Source organism: Trachymyrmex septentrionalis, unplaced genomic scaffold (genome assembly GCF_001594115.1).
Source record: "Trachymyrmex septentrionalis isolate Tsep2-gDNA-1 unplaced genomic scaffold, Tsep1.0 scaffold51, whole genome shotgun sequence".
Classification (NCBI taxonomy): domain Eukaryota; kingdom Metazoa; phylum Arthropoda; class Insecta; order Hymenoptera; family Formicidae; genus Trachymyrmex; species Trachymyrmex septentrionalis.
Window position 1 is genome coordinate 805,047 of NW_017305683.1, and position 25,018 is coordinate 830,064.

Consider the following 25,018-nt stretch of genomic DNA (forward strand, 5'->3'; position numbering starts at 1 on the left):
ACAGTTTTCATAAGACTATATATATCCGAAACGATTTTATTTCAAAGGTACAGGTATCATAATTGAAGTAGAAATTTTATTTTTTCCAAAAATTTAAATTAAACCCATTAAGGTTATTTTGATAAAATTTTAAACATAGTTTTATTGAAATAATCCGAGTGGCTTCCGAAATTTTTGGGAAAAACAAAATTTTTCCTTCAACTTTGACACTTTGCATCTTTGAAAACTGTTCCGAACACGTAATCATATTTTTGTCTTGTAGTGTAACAAATCATCTTAAAATCTTTTAGAATACTTAACTATCACCCTGTATATGTGGCGCAAAATGTCACTGCTTCTTTCTTCTGCGCTTGATTCTCGACGATGCTGTTTCAGTCTTCGCTGAATTCAGTCAAGCTGAATTGTCGATATATCTCTTTAATAATAAGGTTCTCGAAATAATTGATAATAGAATTAATCGGCCGCTTGACGTTAGGCTGAACGGCTCAACTACATATGCGCGGACGTCGAAGCATTTGCGTTATAAACAATCGCATGGGCCGTGGTCATAAATTAATAAACGGACAATAACGCGGCGAAGTAAAGCCTGACTGACGTGCTGACAGCCACGGCCGATGGTCGGTTTTGTCGTGTCGACGGCCAGGTAATCCTATCGACTCGTCGGCGCATACGTCGCGTCGCGTCGCGTCGCGTAGCGTCGCGTCGCATCGTGTTGCATAGCGTCGCGTCGCCAGAATTCGCGCGCTCGATTATCCGCGCCGCGAAACTCTCGACCTCGCGCCCGTCATCCCGCGTGTAATCGCAGTTTTAGTCCTTTGCCATATTTCGGCTCGTTCGCATCCGGCCGCCTGCGATTGTGTCAGGCCATGCGTTCCGGCCGATCGATCCCGCAGGACAAAACAGATTTTTTGATCCCCGCATTGCTCCACCCTTCTCAATCCACCGAATGAAGCTGCCGGGAATCGCTGTTGTTTCTCGCACGTATGATGTACTCCCGTATAGATGTATTTACACGGCACCGAATGCAGAACGATTTCAAACGCAGCTGATTTGAATTGTAATGCTTAGCCTGATTATCCGAATATACGATACTTCATTATTTTCGTTGCGAAGCTGTTTATCACTGATAACAAAATTACATGCACGATTGTAAAAAAGAATTATTTCCATCATTATTGTTCTTGCTATGGTTATTATTATTTAAAAATTACATGACTCGTTTAAGAAATTTTTCTCGTAAATGTATCGTTATATGTAACGTATCAATTATAATAATTATTTAAAGAATATTTTAATAGAGGAAAGAAAGGATTGTGTATACCATTTTATTGAAATAATATATATATATCAATAGATATTTATGTGATATAAATGTTTCTATTGCTAGTTAAATAAATTATTTTAGCAAGGTTACATAAACTTTTGATTCTGGTAAAATAACAGGACTACACACACACACACACACACACACACACATTGTTTATCGTGTTAAATCTTTTGACTAGAAAATTCATATTTTAATAACATATATTTCAGTGGACGGTGTCAAAAAAATATACCATACTTGTAACTATTTCATGTACGTCTGAATCTTGTTTCTGTTAAAAAGTTGAATCAACGCTCGTGACTGCAGTTTTCGTTGAATTTAGATATTTATTGCTTTTGTGTGGAAGAAATGCGATTGTTAAAAACGTAATCCAATATCATAATGCTAAATGTGAATTTTGCGGTAACATGCATTTTATATGAAACGCGAGATTATTTTTGTCAGACAAAAACAACGGACTTTGTTTCAACGAGAAACGTGCGCTTATGAATAACGACGGAAACTGCTATTCTCTCGTCGAATTCATTCATTATTACAAATGTATCGCGCGTGATTATACTGGAATCACGTTAATGCAGCACACCGAATACGTGCCGTTTCTACGTCCTTCTCGCCAACTGTGCACTACGTATTCGGCGTCAACCGCAGGCATGTCTTCAACCATAAAAAATACTGAATCTAGTTTGCAATTTAGCTAGTTGCCATGTTTCGCGCCACGTAAAATAAAGTTTCTCGTACATATATTTTTTTTTCATGCATGAAATCATACAACATACTGGAGGTAAAAAGATGCAAGATTTTTATTCCAAACTTCATATTAGTTTAAATAGTTTATGAGAAAAATATATGAGAATAATCATAATTTATTATGACAGTAACGTCAAAAAGCATTTCTTAAGTATATTAAAACAGTTTATAATAAATCTTCTGAGTTACTCATTATTAGTTTTCGAATATTAGTTTGTGAATCAAGAAGCTTTAAAAAAATACAAGAATATCGACAAGAGAAAAAGAGAGAGAGAGAGAGAGAGAGAGAAACACAATAAATCAGACTTCAAGAATATATTTCGGAGAAAATATTAGGTATATATAAGAGAATATAAAGAGAAACTACATGAAATGAGATGTAACACGAAAAACGCAACGGTTGAGAATGCTTGTGGTGGATTCACCGGAATTTGCATATCCGAGTGTTCTCGAGCTCGGTACCAAGCAGGTCAGAAGCGAGTAGAGCTTGCTACAGTTTTCAATCGCATACGAAATATCCACGATAGGCCGTCTTGCATATTTTACATCAGCTTCCGTACTTACTCTTACTCTCTTCGACTTCATCAGGATTCCCTGCGCGGGTGGCGGAAACGTTTTACCATCCATTTGTGTCGTACGACTCGGAAGCACGGCGTCCTTCCAACGTTCGTTCTCGCTGTAGCAATCATGACTCTTAACAGCTTCCAAATCGATTGCTACTTGGCACATAGCGACATTTGCCGTTAACTAAAAAAGAAGTAATCGGTCCTTAGTGGATGCTGTGAACTCACAGGAAGGAAGTCCAATATAGTTGTACGTACGAATCGTGACAAATCGGCGGCGATCGATCTTGTAACGTTTAGAACTCTCAAAAGTAAATAACTCGGGTTTCAACAAGGTGTACCTTAATAACTTTCCGAAGATTTAATCAAAGATTTAGTAACTTACACGAAAGAGAGGCAAAATCTAGGAAAAAAAGTGCTGTAGATTTTGCTCCTCTTATATAAGTTTATAAACTGCCGGTAAAAATTTCTTGATTTCCTGCGATCGACGAATGACAGCCGGTTACCTGTCGCGGAATCCGAGCGTAATGTCGATCTTCGAGAATGACGGATGTTCTTCGTTTGTTGTACTACGTTGCTGGCAGAATCTATTACGAATCCATTGAGGAGAGTGGACCACTCCAGGCAATCGATTCCGAATGGTTGACCGTAGGTGCCGGTGGAGACACAGGAAGAGGTCCACCTCGTCACGCCGCGCCGGCGAGGAGGCTGGGAGTGGTTCGACCGGAATTGCAACGTGGTTTACTCGCTGAGAGATGTTAGCTTTTCGTCAAAGGGTCCTATTAGTATGCGGTTAGTATTACGGCGCGTTGTATCAGGATACATTGAAGCAAGATACGACGCGCTATTAGCGATTCTCTGGCACGTGACGTCTACCGATCTCTTCGTCGTTCTCTCTTCATCCTGCGGACCATCCTGCCACCCGCATCACCCGTCATCTATACGCGAGTACGTGTGTTTGTACCTACCGCGACACTTCTCGACTTCCTACGCTGGATCGCTTTGTGCGGGACATTCGGTAGAAACGGGAACGTTGGATCAGCCAATAAGACGATTAGTGCGCGCTCGACCCTTAACACTGCAACGTCGGAAATCGCCGCGTGCGCACATTCCAACGTGATCTACCGTAAGAGATCGACTGCTTCTACTGGCTCGGGGAGATACTTGGAATACTTCACTGAATACCGCCATTTACGGCGACACGATGCTTTACGTGTCCCGAGACGTGCATTGGAATTTACGCATACTCTTCCGTACGATTAAATGGAAAAGGATCGTTTAAGTCATTACGCTGGTTATATTTCAATTGTATGCGCATTCAGAACGTAGGAAAAAGAATGGTGACTCTGAATTCTTCCATATACGATAGAAGCAAAAGGTATAGTCTTTTTCTTTTTTTTCTTTTTGTTATTTAGAATTGTCTCTTTTCATTTACAATAAAATATAACCTAGCGGTCAGTTTTACAAATCAATTAATATTTCGCAAAATAGGCTAAACGCGCATCCAATGTTTCACTCTCTATCTTTTTCTCTTTTCATATTTTCACAATTTCAAACATGAACGTATACACATTTTTGGAAACGGAAAGAAAGAGTTCTCTTTTTGCGTATGTGCGAATGAACTGTGTCGAACAAACGTAATTGTTATTAACTTTCTACAGCATTTTTTTCATCCTTCGTCCATGTTGAATTCCAGTACAAATTTTTATATTGTTCTGGACTCTGTATAAAAATGCAAAAAATTTTAAAACTTGTGAAAGCTTTAACAATAATTTTTATTATCGTAATAATTTAATTATATTTCATTTATTATTTTATAGATTAAAATTTATCTATTAAAATTTACAATAAAAAAATCCGACTGTACTTTTGAAATCCAACATTACCAGCTAAGAGTTCGATTAAATGTATTCGATTAAACTATCGCTGTGTTGATTAAGCATTTAAAAACGAGAGATACAGAGATATATAGTTGAGATATATAGTTGTAATTCGTTTTATATTTAAGTCATTTATAGTCAGTTTTTATGTTTAAAATCCATTTTAGATCAATCTTAAGATGTCACAAATCGACCACAGAGCCGAATTAGTGTCTTAAGGGAAGGTTCTACTAGAGGTTCTTCTAGAGGGTAAAAAAAATCGATTTTTTTAATACTTTTTACATTTCTAAAGTGTGTAGAATATACCTGTAAAAAGATTTTGCAATATTCAAAATTTTAAAGCAATTTATGACTTGTTGAACTGGATTTTGCATCGATTGAAAATCAAGATATTACGCGCAAAACAAGCAAGAAGAAGGACTCAAATGCAGCAAAATTTGTTCTTTAAACAGGAGGAGAAATTGACTTATAGACCAGGAATCGTTGATTAAATTAAGTTGTAAAATATTAACAAAAGGTTATTATAAAATAAAACTTTAAACGCGTTTTTCTCGAATTCACGTTTTTCAAACTGGTGGGAAATGTACAGCTTCAACCAATCATCCGATTGACATGAAGTTTTTCCCTATGAAAAATAGATAATTTTTATGAGGCCAAGAACCTAAAAATGCCATAAATTTTTCAAAATAACTAATTTTTTTAACAGATTGAAAGAAAAAAAAGTTCATGAAAATTGACTCTTAATTTCAAATAACTGCTATTCTGTAAATTTCAAAATTTTTTAAATAAAATGAGGTTTATGGTCCCACAAATTTAATACATTTTAATATTAGAAAAATACTTATTACGATCGAAGTTGCTTTAAATAATTCAATCTTGAATTATTAATATACACTATATATGTACTTGCATATATACAATATTGTAGTCTTTTTAAAGACTACGCGTCGAATTTATTTTTCCGGACTATAAACCCAATTAAAACTACTTTAGTAATTGCGAATCAAATTGACAAGCAATTTAATGATTTGATGCTATCATCAAACATCATAATTATAAAGATGTTAATATGTTAAAACTGTTAATAAATTTATCGCGAAAAATATTATCTCAGCCGGGACTTAAACCCGGATCTCTTGTGGTTGTCTAATGACTTAAGACACTCGTACGGAATACAAGAGATCCGGGTTTCTGGAATCAGAATTAATATTTACAACTAGATTCTTTTTTCAGAAAATTTCTGATTAAAAATGAAAAAAACAATCAACATTTTCTGGTTAACTTTGTTATATATAATTATAGTTGAGAAAACTAGATTCTGATTTATGGATCAGAATCTTCTAGTTAATTCATTTTTAACCAGAAATTTTTTTTAATGTACATACATCGCACTCATTAACAGTCACATAATCACTTTTCAATATTTTGTTCATGATAGTCAGACATAGATATAGACAATTATACATGAGAGAGAAGAGAAAAAGATTACGTGAATATTCGGCGGACAACATACGGTTATGTAAACCACATATATCGCCACGGAAACCTATATTAATGACAATTCTATAATTTCGGTACATAGAATTGCGCGTTTGTTAAACCGCATGTATAATGTTACCTTTGACCATCAGTACCTAATTTGATGCCCGTAGGGAGATCAAAACTCTAACTGTATGGAACAGAACAACCTTTGTTTTCTATTATTATAATGAAATGTTATTTAAGAAATGTAAATGACGAATCTTGTCGCCTTTAATATATAGTTGGAAAATTTGCATTAAATTTAACATATTTTAATTTGAGTATCCCAAATAATCTACTCAAATTTTTTAGTTAATTTAACACAAGATAAGTATGTTGTAACACAAATGTTATATGAATAATTAATACATAAACGTAACGCTGACACAATTTATAAACAATCATATTTCTCCATTAAAATTAACATTAACACATTTTATTCATTTATCTTATAACGTTTTAAAAAATATTATTTATATGTTATTTGTTCACTTATTCTAAAATTGTGTTATTTTAATACTAAGAAATATTGAACATCAATTTAACAGAAAATTTTAATTTTTTCAAACATCGCGTGTTAAATTATTACTCGAATATATTAAGAATTTGACACAAAATTTTAGTATTGTGTTGTTCGGAGTGAATCGTTTTTAACACAAATAGAAAATATTTTTTATCGTGTATAAATTGGAACTTATGAACTTCAACATGATTTGCATTATTAGTCAAAATAAAAATTACTTTGAATTATAAAATATATCACAATTTATGCAAAATGCCAAAGAGTTTTCTTTATTTTTAAAAAATCGGATTGTTTTCTTGTATTTTGCGAAAATAGTTCTCATAAACTTAGGAAGATATATATATATACTTGTATATATCTTCCTAAGTTTATGAGAATACATAAACTCCGCATGCTATCTGTATAGATGTACTACGCTATTTTAGGTATTACGCAAATGACTGCGTTAAATTCGAGCGAGGAACCAAATCGCGCTACTGTAATACGTATTAAATTGAAATAATACGCACTAACTAAATTGAAATTAACTCTCTAAACACTGGTAAATTCATTATCGGCACGTAATAGTATCGAAATGCGCGCTGACCGATTCATTTCGCGTATCAAAGGAAGTATTAAATCCCGACGACCAATCGCTCTATTACGCTTAACATCGATACCCATCATTTCGATGCGACCATAGGATATATATTGACCGTGTGTTTGTTCGGTAACTGGCGGCACCACGGCGAAATATCGTCGCGGATGAAAACGAATGGGAAACGGAGCGGAAAAGCGCGTAGACGTCGGGCGGCGTGCCAAGCGGCGCCGTTCCTTTAATTGTTAGCATATTTTAACCGTAATTTTCCTCTGTTCCAGTTGTCTGAGTCCGAGATCTGCGTTCTTCTACGAGTTCCCTCCTAACGGTAAGTCGCGCCTAGACTTCGCAGCTTCATTTGTCTTTGTTTAAGATTTAGGAGGCGCTAAAAAGAGAAAACTCGAACCTCCGTCGCTTTGCCTCTCCATCCTTTCATTTGCAAAACGAAACTGGAACGCTTACATGAGTTTACAAGTGCTGTTTCTGTCGAATGGCAGCCGATACTTATAGCTAAATATGAATACACTATTATTAACGTAACATTAATGTAACATTGTATTTTTATTTGGTGATTAATTCAGATCAAGTCAGTATATATCGTTATTATACATCGCCATTAACACGAATAGGTCGTTTGAAAGAGATAACTCCATCGATCGTGAATTACCCTACTAACCGTAATTTGCTTATGCACTTTAATTGCTGAATAATAAAGCAAGATGCTGAATAGTAAAACATTTGCAATTAAGGACGTGTGTGTAATTAGCATATCTGTTTTAAAATATCATTACTCTACTGCTATTATCATTAGAAGCAAAATATATCGGTTTTTTGCCCCTAATGATAATAGCTGTAAAGCAGCTTATATTTTTATATATGTCTCGCGTTATTAAGAAATACTTTACGCAAAAATGTTGCATTACCTTTATGCTTGGTTTAATCACAATAGCATTAATGTTATGTCAGTATTAGAAAACCTCAATTATCTCGTACATTATATTACTTCCATAGTTTCGACTTTCCATGACAATTCAACATAAATCACGACTAATAGAGGACCATTTTGAACACGGAATCCTCAATTACGTTTTTTCTCTTGATTTATTCGACATACTCGCGGCGTAGAAATCATTTTACGAGAACGTAGCAACTTTGTAATGGATTGAGAAAACTACACTAAAGTCAAAAACAAGACTTACGAAAGGGACCAGGCCACATTAGATTTGAATGCAGGAGCTTATTTAATGCATTGATTGCATGCTTTGCACGATTCTCGTGGCTAGTGCATGCATACGAGGATACGAACGCGATTTCCAAAGGAACCAAGGTATCGTTCCTTCGTGCACGTCTCTACCAATGAAACATATCTAAATGGTCTAACAATGGAGCAATTGCGAACGGACTTTGCCTGCCATCCTCAGTATTGCGATGTGCAGCAACTGCTATGTCGTTATGCAGGAATGTACGAGATAGAATCTTGCGACACGCGCCTTTGAATGGCCATCGATAGCCGATTACCATTTTTTCACGCAATTGGTGTCGTATTCTGCACATCGGATAACATTGTTGTCCCGCGTCTCATTTGTTATACAATACGCGGATAATATCGACCGACGAACACGTACCTGTAATCCCATATTCAAACCAGAAGTTTGTCGATGGCTTAACTTGCGGTTGCCCATAGCTCTTTAAACTTCTTAACATCAAGAATGATAATATTATTATTCATGAATCTATTTATAGTAATAAAAACTTAAGAGATTATTTTCCTGAAAATGTAATATTTGCTCAAATAAAAGGAATATTCTGTTCTTGCTCTTGAATGCAATGTAGGGATAAGAATAATACAAAGTTTAGTTTTTAGTTTTTATAATATTATACAATTTTTTTCTCTGTAAGGCTCGTATTTATTATCGCTTTCTTTCTGAAGATTCAGGAGAAAACAAAACATTTATCTTAAAATTATTTGTTATATTTGCAATCATAATTCGATTGAGAAATTCACATGAAATTTATTTTAAGATACACAACTTTATTTTTCACATAATTCAATAACTTTTTAAAAGAAAATTATTTGTTGTTTGAATCTTGCAACATTTTTTGGGACTGAGAAGAGTTTAAGAGAAAAATGATAATGTTACCGTGTATAATTACTATGCCAATCCTATATTAATAATTAATTAGAAACAGTTAGAAATTATGAGAAGTGATAAGTAGGAAAAACAGAACGTTAACTTGAAATGTCATACGCGATTATTTTCTAAGAATAATTAGTTACTACCAACAACATTTTCTAGTTACAATCGACGTAATTAATTAACTCTGGCAATTGTAAATGCATTTATTATTTATAAGAGCAGATATTTCGTGCGATTATAAATTATTTTATTATGCTATTTGTACAGACAATTTCTTTAACGTACTACAGTGTGTTTGAATCGATCCGGAGTCAATTGATGACATCACATGCTGTACTTTGATTTCTGATTAAACTAATTCATGACCCTTTCGGATTAATCAATCCTGAATTAATCCAAATTCATTGCAGCCGAAAACTTTATTAGATTCTAATGTTCCATATCACGTTCTGAATTTTTTATTGACTTAACCGTAATTCACTCAATACTTTCAAATTGAAAGTACGGAGTAATACGTGAATCGCTGGATTTAGTAATTAACGTAATGGAAAACCGTGATATATTGGTTATCTACAATACATAGATTTTTTTGTATATTGCGCCTACAATATTAGATTTCAATTTTACAATTTTGGATGATCGTCAATTTGATTTAATTAATGGCATCATATCGTGCAATTAAAACGTTATTTTTAAACTTTTAAATGTTATTTTTTAACTTTTCTGTCATAACTAATTTTTAATTGAACGATATCACGATACATTTAATTAATAAATACAGTTATAAGCACGTATTTTAATGTTTGTCAACTAGATAAAAATTCAGCATTTTCGGATTATAGAGTTTTCTGTATTTATTTACTTTTTTATTAACTTTGTAATTCGCAATAGTAAAACACGCTTTGCGTGTAATTAACGTCGGGAATACCACAAAGTGCTATGCGATTATTTTGATGATTACCACACGCGATCGTAATTAACTCTGTTTTCGAGAGTATTATGGATGCGACGAACGAATCTGAGAGGAGGAAAAGGCCTGGAAGGCATCGAGCGATGACAGTGCAATCATGAAATAAATAAATATAACATTTCACAGAGATATATTATACACAATTCATAGTAATCGTATTTTCATATTCAGTTTAATACAGTCTCAATTGACCTTTGATCAAAGCGTGATCATTAAACTATTTCAAGGTAGAAACTTTATTATAAGCTTTTACTTTGAGATAGTTCAATGGTCAGACTTTCATCAAAGGTCAATTGAGATTGTATTCAACTTTTACGGAAGACTAAATGTATATTGAAAAAGTATGAAACTCTATGATTCGAAAATGCTGAATTTATATACTCCACAGTTGAACAAATTACAAATACGGGTTTACGCGAATGTGTCTATTAATTATCGTATTGATGTATCGTAATATCATTCAAAGTACTAAATATTACATCTGATACAAAATGCGTATAATTCGTATGATGGTTATAAATATGGGTCTTCATGTATTCCAATATGAATTTTCGCATCTGCTGCGTACGATAAGGTATTTTGAATAAATATTTACTACTATCTGATATCATTCATATATCGTATCGTATAAGAAATATTCGAAGTTACGATTGTATTTTCCTTCGAGGCACGGCACGGCGTTCGGGTCCACCACCGATTTTCGCCGGTGAGATACACGCTCGAGAAGGTAGTTACGTATATTACTAGCGCACATGCAATCGGCCTTGCACCCGGGAGAGAAGAAATAAAATCAAGACGGGAAACGCGCGCCGTGGCGCGGCGGAATTTTTCGAGATATCGAAAAACACTTTAGATCTCGTATTGGAGAGGCGGCTGGAAGAGGACGGTAGGACCGACGAGGGACCTAGAACGTTGATATTTCATTTCTATTGACTTCTACCACCACCCTCATGCGCATTATATCTTTTCTAGCTATGAATACATAATTGAGATGGAGTTCTCCCTTCTTTCCTTCTTGCTTGCCTTCCTGCCTTCTTCTTCTTCCCCCTTTTCTCACTTTCCTTTTCCTACATATAATGATAATACACTGAAAGAAAAGATTGGTTGCTGCAACAATTTAGATAGTAAAATATAGCATAGCATTTTTAATCTGCTGCAATCAGTTTTTTGGTTGTAGCAGCCGATTAAAAATGCTATGCCATATTCTACTATCTAAATTGTTGCAGCAACCAATCTTTTTTTTCAGTGTATACTTATCTTTAACACTGTCTCATTTTCTATTTTTGTCTCTTTGAAACCATTCGAGCTTTTGCTTATTCATTGAGTTGAATTTGATATATTCATTGGACAAATTCGCTTTAATTTGATGTTATGATTTTTCTTTTGCTTCTACAATTTTAATTTTTTCTGAAATTGCAGTGTGACCTTAATTTTACAAAAGTATTGATTTAATTAATTTCATCACAATTTATTCAATGAATACATTATTACACATACCATGGTATTGTTAATTTGATTTAGCTAATCTATTCGAAAAAAACGCATCTGTTGATATAATTTGTACAATACTGAAATAAAAAATGTATCTTTTTCACGTGTATCCTTCAATGTATTAATTTGTCAAAAATATTTGATACAATATTGATGAAACTATGGAATGTTTTATAAAAATATTCTACATTTGTACGGAATTAAATATAGAGGGAGGAGTATATATCATAGCGTGATAAATTTTCTTTCTTTTTCTCTACTATGATTCCTGTAACGTTTATTTAAATTCCGAAATTCCTCGAGCCGACGTGCTCGATGTTCAATAGGGAATCGTTGACACCCCTCGTCTTCTGGCGTTCCTGACCAGCGACGAGCTTCTCAGGCGCCCTCGTGAAATTCTCGACCCTGCCCCTCACAGCATCGTACAGTACGGCAGAGATACTACGCTGAAATGTGGGGACTAATCAGTTTAGGGCGGAAACGCGCGAAGCGGCACACGCTTAACAGTAATTCCGTGTAAGAGACGTCGATGCCAGGATTGCTGCAGCACTTAGCAGTTGTCGCGTAGCACACAACGCCGGGAGACCAACCGGAGCCGAGAGCCAGAACCGAGCCCGAACCTCGAGCAGGAATTGTCGGGATACGCAAATACTCTCGCGCGGGCTGTGCTTGCTTGGCGAAACGCGCGGACTGTGAGAGAGCAAACCTGTTTGTCTGGACTGGAATCCAAGTAAGAGGCGAGCGGCCAAGCAGAGACGCGACGATGTGTGTGTGAGAGAGAAAGAGAGAATGAGGGGAGGGAGAGAGAGAGAGAGAGAGAGAGAGAAATTAGGGAAGTGCGCTTATCCTTGCATAGCATGTGTAACTGCATCGTGCTCTTCTCAGATAGTAATGCGCTACACCAGTACCGGTATCCGCATGGGGATGAATGGTAATGAATGTATCGTACGTTTGCGCATCGTATGTCGAATTCGTCGAGATCACGTGCGCGTCTTCGCTTTCCGAACAGCAACGAACGGTATAACCGAAGAATTTCTGTCATTAGATATCGCTCTCGTTCATTAAAAGTAACACAACTCGAAAAATTGATTTTTTAGAAAAGGGAAAAAATATTTTTTAACTTGACAGAAAATTATGTACCAATCAAATATATTATCGGTAAAAAGAATATATTCTTACATAATTAGGTATAATCGAATATAATATTTGTTCCACTACCCTTAGAACATCTTGTTTGAATTGTGAGGATTTTAATAATTTTTTACAAAGTTAAGTTAGTCCATTTATGATGATTGATAAGGTAATATTTACTTAATTCATTCATGGCAATAACTTGAAAATCTACACGTTATTTAAGTTATGTCACTTTTGGAATAAAAGAACGATATGTATGTTACATATGATCGAGGATAGTTGTTAGAAAAAGTATTAATTGCTGATACCTTATTATTGGAAAATAAGTTGTTATATCTTCGTAAGATTTTTTTTCATCAATGATTGTACAAATAATTGATTATCGCTTTGTAATAAAGGAGTTTTTCGTAGTTCCTTGTAGTTACTTTTTGCGCGTCAAAAAAGGAAAAAGAGACTGCGCCTTGCCGTATGTATCGATCTCTAGAACAATATTTGCGGATCATTGTAGCAAGAACATTGAATATTCCTTTGTGACGAAACGTACCGCTCCTGCACAGTCGAATCCACCTAGACTGATGCGTTTATTCCTCGTGCAAGTGCATTTTGCCAATGTCACGTTCCGCTTATTGTGACGGAAGTGATGATAGTGTGTTGTCCTTCTCGCGTCTCGAAGCCGAAATTTAAAATTTATCGTATACTACAAGCGAACACTGTTCAAATAAAAATAACGATAGGTATGTGTCCTTGTGAATCACTATTTTTTACAGATATGTAACTGCTGATAACATTTTATCTTAGAATTTTATCCTTTGAAGTAATATTAAATAGCGTGGGAAATTTGTTACTAATAACAGTAAAGATTTTATATTGCTCAATATTATATATATATATATGTGTGTGTATATTGACGCTGTTTAACAAAAAGGTAAATTGCATCTGAAAAGATGTTATAAAGATATAAGTGCATTATATTCACGATGCGTGAACTGATAGTCGTTGCAAATCCAATTGCTGGAATGCTTACTCAGTGGATTGATTCCTTGGCCACTAAATACAGCGATTGCTAAATACGCATCTGCGGGAAAGCAGATCTGGTCCGTCTGGATTGGAAGCACGATAGGGAAAGCCGCATTTGTGTACCTCGCCGTGTATTGAATTGCTCCAACATGCCGTGCTTTCATCTAAAATCCAAACGACGGCGATTCCATTTGTATTCTATGACATATGGTTAGATTTGTTGTCTCGTGTGGAGTTCTGTATTCCATATACACGATGACACATAAAGAATCGATAAGTTTTAAATGTAAATGAGGGGAAGATCCAATAGAAAAGATATGAAAAGAAGAAATAATCTGATTTTAAATCTTTCAAAATCTGCATTTCCCGTACAATGCAACGAAATAATGGTATAGACAGACGAATTTGTGCATATTAGATTTATTGTAAAATTTTTTTTTTTCCGAAATTATTTTTACGTTGATCCTTTGAGAGTGACCCGAACAGAAATAAATTTTTCTCACTAGTGCGATCGGACTCCTTTTTGATTATTTTTCCGTCTCTTTTTCCGTTTGCTGCGAAAGATGTGTGATCAGCCCTCGGGCTTTTGGATAACGACGCGGCGAATTGCGACTCCATTGGCCGTTTTTCGCAGCTAAAGCCGATCGAAAATACATTCGGCCAAAGTAAAGAGAAAAAAAGGAAGTAACTGAACGCGTTTTCTCGAACGACAAACCCAACGGCAAGGCTTTTTAACGCAATTGCTCTCTGACGGCCGGCGCGCGTCCTGACTGTGTTTCCGTACGAGCAATTGAATCACTGCCGGCAATCAACAGGAACTTTCGCGCAAAGAGGAAAAAGCGAGTCGCATGGGCGCTCTGCAATGATTGCCGTAACACGATTTGTCCGTCGCGATTCGCGGCCCAGTTATTGTGCTTTTAGCGATGTTGCTTTGGCCGATTGGTTTTTCATCTCGGATGATGTAGCGTGAAAAGGGATATAATAATCTAAAAATGTAGCGAAAAATAAAGTATTAATTTTGAGTTCTGTTTCGTTCTCGTTGGCGCATATCGCTGAAAGAATAACGTAATTACAGTAGGTTGTTACATGACTCGATAAAATTGACCGAAAGATCTATCATATTTTTATTATTTTTCCGCAATGTCGATCGACACTTCGATCAGCGATACTTTATGGCCATTGCGCAGTATCAAGAAAGGAGCTATTTTTCTTAAAGATGCTTTCACAGCGAGAGGAATTAAGCTCCGTATATTAAAGTGAAGTCGAGTCCCTTAGCGAGGTGTAGGTGATAAAGCGGCATAAGCTTAACTTTCTTAGTGGCACATCAATTGAATGATGAAGGTAATAAAAAGATACGAGTATATGCTTTTAACGCCATCATACTACTTTACGACTTATAGCGCTCCACCTTCGTACAAAGCTCGTAAAACAAAGCACCGCAAATAAGGAAACTTGGGTAAATAGTGCAGTTCGCGCACGATTCTTCAGCATATCTCATCCTTTCGCGTGCTGTGTTTCATGGACGTACGTTTATCTTCAGGGTTATCAGATTTTGGGAGATTTTTTTTAAATTTGGAAGAATTTGGGAAAATTTTGCGCGAAGATATAGGGAAAATATTGATTAAAATTTGATGAGACGTTGAAAACATTTTAATATAAATGATTAATAAGCGAAAAATTTTTTAAATATAAAAATATTAAATTTTATCTTTTCCTATTATATACCGATATCAAAGTTGCATGACAAATATTCCGATAAAATGTGACATTCAATATTGCTGAGGTTTTTTTTTGCGGATTTAATTCTCATAAATATATTCTCGTCAAATTTGTTAACTCTATATACGAGTAGAATATTATCGATCGTAAATTTTACAAGTGAACGAGGTCACTGAATGCTAAGCTATGTGCTTTCAGTGGTTATCAGATCTAATTTGTCAAGTTAAAAGCTAGAGAAGCAAGGACAAACGTTTAAAAATTTAATCAATTATACATCAGTATTATAACAAAGAGTGTAATAAGTGATTTTAATTTTTAAACTTTTCATATTATTACACATATGTATTTTACTAATAAGTGTTATGAGGAAACACATTGAACTACATTTCTATTTTAAGATTGAATTTGATAGTGCATTTATATTAGTTTTTTTTACGTTAATAATTACGTTTTTTTCTTTTATAAAGACCTAAATTAAAAATACTTTTGTCATTTAAAATGTGACACGTATGAAAATTTCGTTAATTAATTTACCTTAATTTAGAGAGTAATGATACTATTCCTTTGTACAATATGTAAAATTTACGTATCGATAGTATAATAATATTATATGAAACAATATCACGTTAATGCAAAAAGTTTGCTGAAATTAAGACTTACATATTTAAATATTTAAATAGCAGTAAAACATGACGGAAATATTAATTTTTAAGAGAACGTATAGCCACGCATCGTCGGAAATATCCATATCGGCACCACTTACTTATTGTACGTATTATTGTATATATCAAACGCGAAAATACTCGTCGTATCGCATTTATTTGTTGGGATGTCTGACGGTTCGATCAATCGCGCAATGACCAAGCGGTCTGCGTACTGACGGTGCTTTACGGATGTAGCTGCAAATATTCTATTCAAGCTCGTGCAACTTTCCCCCGTCCTTTGCAAAGTCACGGAGCGACGTGTCGGTGCTCCGAAGGGATGCGCTTGTTACGAAACGGACGGGGAGGGGGGGGGGCGACGTGGACGTGACGGGAGGGCGGTGTAACGTAGCGCGGCGGAAATTAATAACTTCGATACGTTCGTAATAGCCGTGTTTCCGCTAACAGCTACTCGAGGCCGCGCTTTTCACGACGCCGTGTCGCAGCGGAATTCCCTTCTCTCCCCCTCCCCCACCTTCCCCCTCCCCCGATGAACGTTTGCCATTGAAACATCTCCATTTCAAATGCCCGCAAGGGGAAATATAACATCATAAATCATCACCCCGAACGCTCGCGGAACGAGCGCGCACACGCCAGTAGGGAATGCGTTAATCTAAGAAAGATTGACGTCCGGCTTTCCAAGCAGGGTATAAAGCACGACGCCTCGTTTCGCGTTCCTCGCCCAACCGCGATCGTTCTTCCGTTGTGCGCTTTGCCCATGTTAATCTTTTCGCGGCTTCGCGATTATGATAGGATACACTTTCTTCCGTGAATGATTGATAAGCGAACGCATCTCTTTCCCCCTTGTCGTGCCTTTATTTTAAAAGTAAAAGAAATCGATTCAACCTGAAGGATCGGCTCCACCATCGCGGAAGAATAGGTTTCTAGGTTGTTCCTGCGAACAAATAAGAGGCATTAATAAATATTCGTCCATGTCTAATGAAACTTTTAGATATAATTTAACAAAATTGTTCTTTCCGTGTACAATTTGCGTGTCTAATTGACACTCGCCGCAATGCCGATAACTGCCTTGCCGTTGAACATTGACCGTCGTCCAGCGCGACGGAATGCAATCGAATTATCGTGGGCTCATCACCGGCATTTCTCTCTCGCTCCCTCTCGGCTCCCTCGCGCGCTCCGTTCTTTGTCTCTCGCCTACGCGGTCGTTCTCTCCCATTAAACAATACCTTTATGCAAATCATCCCGGCTTAATTGCGACTGCTTTGCATGCGTGGGTTATCCGCGTGACAATCATGGTATCGCGATCGCCAATAGTATCGTTCGCGACCGCAGGGACCTACCCACGTCGTTTCCCGTGCGCTACCGTACGTGGAATACAATGGCGTTTTATACGGGACACGAAGAATCTCCGACGACTGCACCGCGGCGTCATTACTGCGAAACATTCTCATTATCCCCTTATCCGCATTCCTGGCTTCTTCAGAAACGCACCCGGCCGGTATTATTATTGTCATTACACTGGCATCTTCAGAAATTAGGCGCGCGTATTGTTCGGCGCGTAACGATTTAATTTTTGCGTGAGAAGAGGTCGAGCAGGTGGAAGGCTTATTCTTTGCGGCATTTACCGGAACGCGGTGCAATTTAAAATGAAAAAGAGTAATAACTTCCTCCGTAAAGTGTATACAATTAAGATACGTGATCGAAGATCGTAATCTCTTTAACAGAATAGCATGGACAATACTTGCATGGGAAGCGTTCAAAAATAATGAGACTCCGCAGTAAAATTGATCAGATAAGTGTAAGACAATGTATCTACAGTAGGCATAATGTATCTACTGTAACACGAATGATTGAATCATTATTACTTGCCATTGTAGACCAGCTTTTGCTGTAATAAGGTGCAAATGTCGGACATGATGTTTACCTTGTTAAACATCCCTTCCATCCATTTTTTTTTTTAATATTTATAAAACTCGAACGATATCATTTCCTCGAGATGCTCAACACGGAAAGAATAATTTTGCTGAAGTATCTGAAAAATTAGGTAGATTTGAAAATAATTTGTTGAATCATTAAAATAATTATGTATATAGAAAACTCAAACATGATGGCCTATGCTCTAAAAAGTGTTGATATTTTAGCAACTACAGTTTGAGTGTCCTACATAATTATTTTGCTGGTCCAACAAAATTATTTTCAGATCTCTATCCAGTTGAATTTTTAGATACTTGGCAAAACCGTTCTTTCTCTAAAAGCATCATTATATCTCGCGAATATTCCTGTGAATAAAAAGCATTTCGCTCCCAATTAAAACAGTAGTAGACACGGGCGTGAATTGCAGAAAGAAGCGCAGCAATGAAAAGTAATCGTTTCGGTGGCGCGAACTCACGTCTCGTATACGTATCGCCGCAACCCCTTTGCGAAGGGGGCGAGTGCTTCTTGTACTTTGAACCTCGTCACCCCGTACTTGGCGGACACGTCGCGAAAAAAGAACGAGCGAGTCTCATACTTTTGTGTACGCACCACCTTTCTCGATACGATGGTAGTCATGGCAACGACACAGACGGAACTCCGGCCAATATGGCAAAAGCCTGACGAAATAGGGAAGACTAGACAATGACGATGTAACCGCACCCGAACGGCAAAAGCCTCTCGACGCGATTCTCGACGTGACGCCGCGAGAACCGCAAGCCCGTGCACGCGACACCACTTGGAGCACATCCAGTTTTCGCGTCCTCCATCCTTCGCTATCCATTTACCCATCTGTTTTCGTATCTTATCCGTTCGTCCGTGTAAAGAGGTGTTCGTCGAACTCCTGGTACACTCCTTGGACGCGTCGTCGATTACCTCAGTCTTGCTCGCCCTGCTGTCACTTCCGGATCGATTAAATATACATTGCAAAGACGCGATGAGATTATTAATGTGTATATGGAAAGGACAGTTTTGTTGTAATCTAAAAATTTAGCTACATACAGATATGAAATCTTGCTAGATCGTAAAAATAATTATGTAAGACGATTAAATTGATTGCTAGAATGTCTAAACTTTTTGTTCATCATATTTGAGATTTCTACGTTAATTATTCTAATGCTCCAATAAAATTATTTTCAGATCTGTACTTAGTTGAGAATTAGATACTTTAACAAAGTTATCCTTATATAAATTGAATTATATTTGGAATGCAATCCAATAATTTGTCATCAGATATTCGTTTATTTTTAGATTCATAATTGATTTATAAATCAATTCGTAGATATATATTTATATATATATATATGTATATAATTCTCGGAAAATTAGGTAAATTATTTATATACAATATGTCATATATTGTATATCAATTAAGTAATTGAAGTGAATTAATTAGAACTTGCAGGGTCCCTTATTTTTAAAATAGAATTTGTAAGTGTGATTTGTTTTGAAACAATTAATAATTAAGAATTGTACTCTTGTGTATTTAAGTACGTGACCAAGTAAGAGTTAAACATCCCACGTTTCTGTGGGATGTTTAACCCTCCGTCAGCTTGAACGCGAAAAAGTTCATGTTGGGACACCATTTGCTTATATGCTTTGGAGCGCATCCAACTTTCGTAACCTTCACGTTTTCCTCTCTTCACTTCGTATATAACATTCTCATTTTGTTAGGGTTGTATGCTTTTGAAATCTTACTTAACATTAATTTCTCCAACATCGATTAACATTAATTTCAATTTCCTTAAAGTCTTTTGCATCTATTAAAACTACGTTATGATTCTCATAAAAAAAGATATTCAGGGAACCGTAATCAACACTAATCGATAGCTCGAAAGAGAAATAATAGTCTCAACTTTTTTTCGTTGAAATATAACATTGACGTGTGATATTCGTTGAATCGTTAAAAGAAATAATAGAGAATATAAACCTTCTAGATATATAAATGTTAATTGGACATCCATACAATTACTGTTTATTTCCGACATATCAAGCTTTATACGATCACATAATTGCTCGTTAGAACACAGTGAATTTGCTTTTAGCATCGGGCGCACGTTATTATATTATTGCATACATCGAACACGCAATATTAGCAGCAGAGAATTCTAGATTTAAATCGGGTTTCATTCAACTTAACGATATTGATCAAATATTTTTACTGATTACAACCGTATAATTAATTATTCACTTCTCGAAGGCCGCCCGCCACGTTCCAATACGAACAATATCGTTCGAGTGAAAAATGGATCGCCCGATAATATCGGCATACTCTCGTCATTTATCTCAGTCGGCCCATTTATTTGACGCTGTAAAAAAATAGCGAACTTCAAATCGATATTGACCCAACTCTATCGTCGGGACCGATGGAGAGGCTGCGCCGCGAAAAGGACACGCCGTAAACCGCAAAGATTACTTCTTCAATATTCATGTACTTTCATCATTACCATAGAACTACCTCTAAAACCCGGTCGCCCGAATCCCCCGAGTAAGGGTTAGGCTTCGAATAATTTATTTCAGCATCGGTACGTGCGCAAATAAATCGCGCAAATAAATCTGACGAGAATATGAAACCGATGATAGTCATTGTCAAATAGTGAGATGCAGACTCCTGTACGAAAATCAATAAAACGTAAACTTTTTTTATGTTTTCTATCGTCACAAGAATTGTAGTCGAAAATATTTATCAATTTTCAATATTTTTCGTATATTGCACATACATTTAATATGAGTACATAGAAAAAATGATTTTATTTCTGAAATATTAATTCAATTTAATTGAATGTATATTAGATAGTAGTTCAACATCTTAACACTCGGACCGGGAAGGCGCTTTGTATTTAAAGTCTTAAAAATGATTTTGTTGAAAGATCTAAAATTTTGCTGGATAAAGAACTGAAAATAATTTTATTAAACCATCAAAATAATTATGTTGGAAACTAAAAAATAATACATATAATGCTACAAACAGATTTTAATATTCTAGTAACCCCAGTTTGAATTTTCAACAAAATTATTTTTAGATCCGTATCCACTAAAATTTTTAATTTTTTTGCAAAGTCATTCTTTTAATGTAGGAAATATATATGTTTTTTGTCTTTTTGTTATTTTCTCTGACTTTTTTGAAAGACTTTGATGAATTATTAATTCCAAAAACGTTACTATTCGTTCCTGGTTATTTCCGATATCTAAGTAATTCCGTACGATCATCGATAATCGACCAATTGCTTCTTTCGGCTATCGTAGATCTCGTTCCATGCACCAAAAGATCTCACGCCGAGTCGCGTTTATCGAGTAACCGACGCGACGGAGACAGGGAGAACAGCCGCGGGCTTAGATAGAGAAGCCCTTCGAAACGAAGTAAATTGTTGAGGAGGTGGAAGAGAAAGGAGAAGAGGAATGCCATTACTCCGCCCGCGAAGCCGAACTCGGGCGCCTACGTAGGGCAGAAACGAGGAGGCGTTGGATGGGACAGGTGCAGGAAGGAGAGGGGGAAGAAGAAAGTGGATTTTAATACCGCTTATTTTATTCATGCTTATAACCCGGCTTTCGCCCGCTAAGGATTTTCATAATAACGGACTTGTCCTCCCTCTACTTTGGATAGGATCCGCAGGCGTTATAGGCGAGAAGGGTAGTCGATGTTGAGCTGACGAAAATTCTCCTGAAAGCAGAATTACGCCTGTGGGTCTCGCAAATGCAATATCTTCCGCATATTTTCATTTCTAAATATTCGAAGAGACTTAAGAATATGGAAAACGTAATGTACGCAATGTGGAAAATTGAATTTACAAAGTAGGTATGTAAAAATGTCCGATAATTATTTTTAAAAATAATTTAAAAAATTTAATAATTATAACACGGAAAGAATAGAGAAAAGTGTTGTTGAAGTATCTAAAAATTTTAGCTGGATACAGATCTGAAAATAAATTTTGTTGGGCCATCAATTATGTAAGACGCTCAAGCTAATTGCTAGAATATCAAAATTTTTTTATGTAGCACTGTTCATCATGCTTGAATTTTCTACACAACTATTTTGATGCTCCAATAAAATTATTTTCAGATCTATACGTAGTTAAATTTTTAGATATTTCAGTAAAATCGTTCTTTCCATGTAGGTAAGTGTTTGAGAAAATATCAAGGAACTAGCGATAACCTAGGAATATTGCGATTATAAATTCTCATCGAAATTCTAATTGTTGTCTGGCGAACTTTACGTCATCATCGGGACCCTCGCGGAAGGACCAATTGCAAGATGTCTGACAGCATCACGTACATTTTATAGAATCCCGCTACTCCAAAGTAGTGTTTGCGAGGTTTTACGACTGTCCCCCCGAGGACCCAGGAACATTGTCTTTCCACTATGTAAGTGTATGCTCTAGCCGGATTGCCGACTCCGTCCCTCTCTGAAAATCAAATTTGGCACGCTGGTGGCACTTCTTCCTCGACATTTCACTTCCGGCTACCAACAAATGTTTCGCCAAGTTGCATCTTCGCGACTTTATTATGCGCGTCACACGCGAGGCACTCGGCAGTCACTTTCTGGCCGCGAACTTCCGATTTTTCTGGCCATAACTCGGGCGTGTAAACCTGAGCTTGCAGAATACGTAAGACGCTTCTTGACCCCGACATCTCCTTTTTACGCGGTCGGGCCAGAGGGAAGAATGTTAACTTCTCCTCTTCCGTAAAAAGTTTCTCCACTCCGTTGTTGTCCTTCTCTCTTTCGCTCTTCTCTTCATTCACTTGCCATCGGCTCTCTCTCTCTCTCTCTCTCTCTCTCTCTCTCTCTCCTTCACAAGTCCTTGCTTTAAAACAATTCAACGAAGAAGCAGCGAGGAAGTTTCGCCCGAACGCATACCAGACAGTGAGAGCGAGAAAGGGCAAGTAGCGAGGGAGAGTATGAGGGAAGATGGGGTAGAAAATCGCAGACTTTAATAACGCGTTTCCGCCGGCACGTGAAATTCTTCTCGCGTTGAGGTACAATGCGGAAAATCGAGAACACACCCCCGCCGTGGAAAAGGGCGCACGAAACTCTCCTCGTAATTTACGGGGAAACGTGCCGAGAGTCGAAAACCGGGCAAATATCATTGCCCGCTTCTTTTTCCCCAGTGGTCCAGTTATAATCAAGGGGTACCCTCACGAGAAACCAATTGAATTTGTCGGCAGCCGTCCGCACTATTCCCACCACCCTTCGCGAAGAACTAATTATTAGACCGCGGAGTTTCAGTTACACGTGCGCTCTATCTGAACTTTTATCATCGAGCAACGAAAAGCTAATTGAAATGGACCAAAAGCAACCAACGGGCACTTCCTGTGTATTATATGTTTTATTTCTCATGTAATAAAATTACAATGGCATTTGAAGCTCTCGTAAATTCCTTAAAAGAAAAGCTAGGGATATTTAAACGTATTTCTGCATTCGAATATTTATGTAACAATATTTTAATGCTAAAAAAAGAATTCGAACTGTATGATGTATAGTATTATCAACAAGAACAAGCCATTACAGCTATATTCATTTTATACATGAAAAGAACGTTTTGATCAAAGTAAAACCTAAAAATTTAACTGGATATAAATCTGAAAATGATTTTGTTAAATTATAAAAAGAATTGTGTAAAACGCTCAAGTTGATTGCTAGAGCATCAAAATTTTTTATAGCATTGTTATCATTCTTAAATTTCTAATATAATAATTATTTGATGGCCAAACAAATTATTTTCAGATTTATATCTAACTAAATTTTTTAATATTATTGCAGAATCATTTCTGTGTGCATTGAAATAATATCAATACATCAGAGAGACATATATCTTATCTTGTATGGTTTTTTTTAATAAATTTGTGTAGTCTTAAAGTATTATTTAAACGAACAAAGAAGTAAATTATATTTTTAAAAAAGGAAAGAGAGAGAGAGAGAGAGAGAGAGAGAGAGAGAGAGAGGAATTATTCGCGTTGACGTTTAAATCCGTGCTCGAGAAGTTCGCCACCGGCGCGCGAAGCCAAGACGAAGGACGTTCCAGAATAGAATCTCGGGGATTGGATAATTTTTCGTGTCCACCTTTGCGTAAGCTCGAGAGGTACGTACTTACAACCTAGAGTACGTGTTGGAAGGACAGAGATGGAGGGTTGACGGCCTCTATAAAGCCGAGAGAAGAATAAGAGGACGAGATCCAAGGCAGACGTAGAGAGTGTCGCGCGCGGATGCAGCCGGCTGTAACGTAACCGAGTCTGGCGCCGTATTTGTCTTTCGGTGCAGTTCTATTCTCCTCGTGTGTTTCACTTTGCTCTCACTTTTGCATCTATCGCCTTTCTCGAGTACCTCTATCTTCCGCCATCACCGTCGAAACGTACGGAGATGTTTATATTTTTGCGCGAAGGTAAAGCGCGGATGTAAAGTAATTCTCGGGATGTTGTCATAATCACGGTTAATTATTACCTGAAATCTTCAGTATAATGAACGTTAATTAAAGTTAATTTTAACCAACGTTTCACGAATTAAAAAGCATAGCAAATTTGTTCATATTAATTTTAAACAAGAAGAATATTATTATTATAATAAGGTATTTTTCTGAACAAATTATTTTCAAAAAATTAATTTAATTAATCGCTTAATAATCGCTAAGCAACAGCTCCGTTTGGAATAAAATTATTGGTACACTTTTATTCATACGATTTGATTTTATTTTTCTTTAGACATTTTATGTATAATTATTGAATTGATTTTAATGAATTTATAATTAATTAACTGTTGTATAAACACACATATATATATATATAT

At 36.2% G+C, this 25,018-nt stretch overlaps 1 protein-coding gene across 2 annotated transcripts in view; it reads left to right on the plus strand.

Annotated features, from left to right (window-relative positions):
- The window catches only part of LOC108751750 (SAM and SH3 domain-containing protein 1-like), a 366,503-nt gene that overhangs the window by 285,597 nt on the left and 55,888 nt on the right, over nucleotides 1-25,018 (plus strand). For both annotated transcript variants that reach the window (XM_018492138.1, XM_018492139.1), the window contains exon 4: nucleotides 7,420-7,466. In XM_018492138.1, coding sequence (XP_018347640.1) covers nucleotides 7,420-7,466 — 47 coding nt within the window. The remainder of the gene's footprint in view (nucleotides 1-7,419; nucleotides 7,467-25,018) is intronic.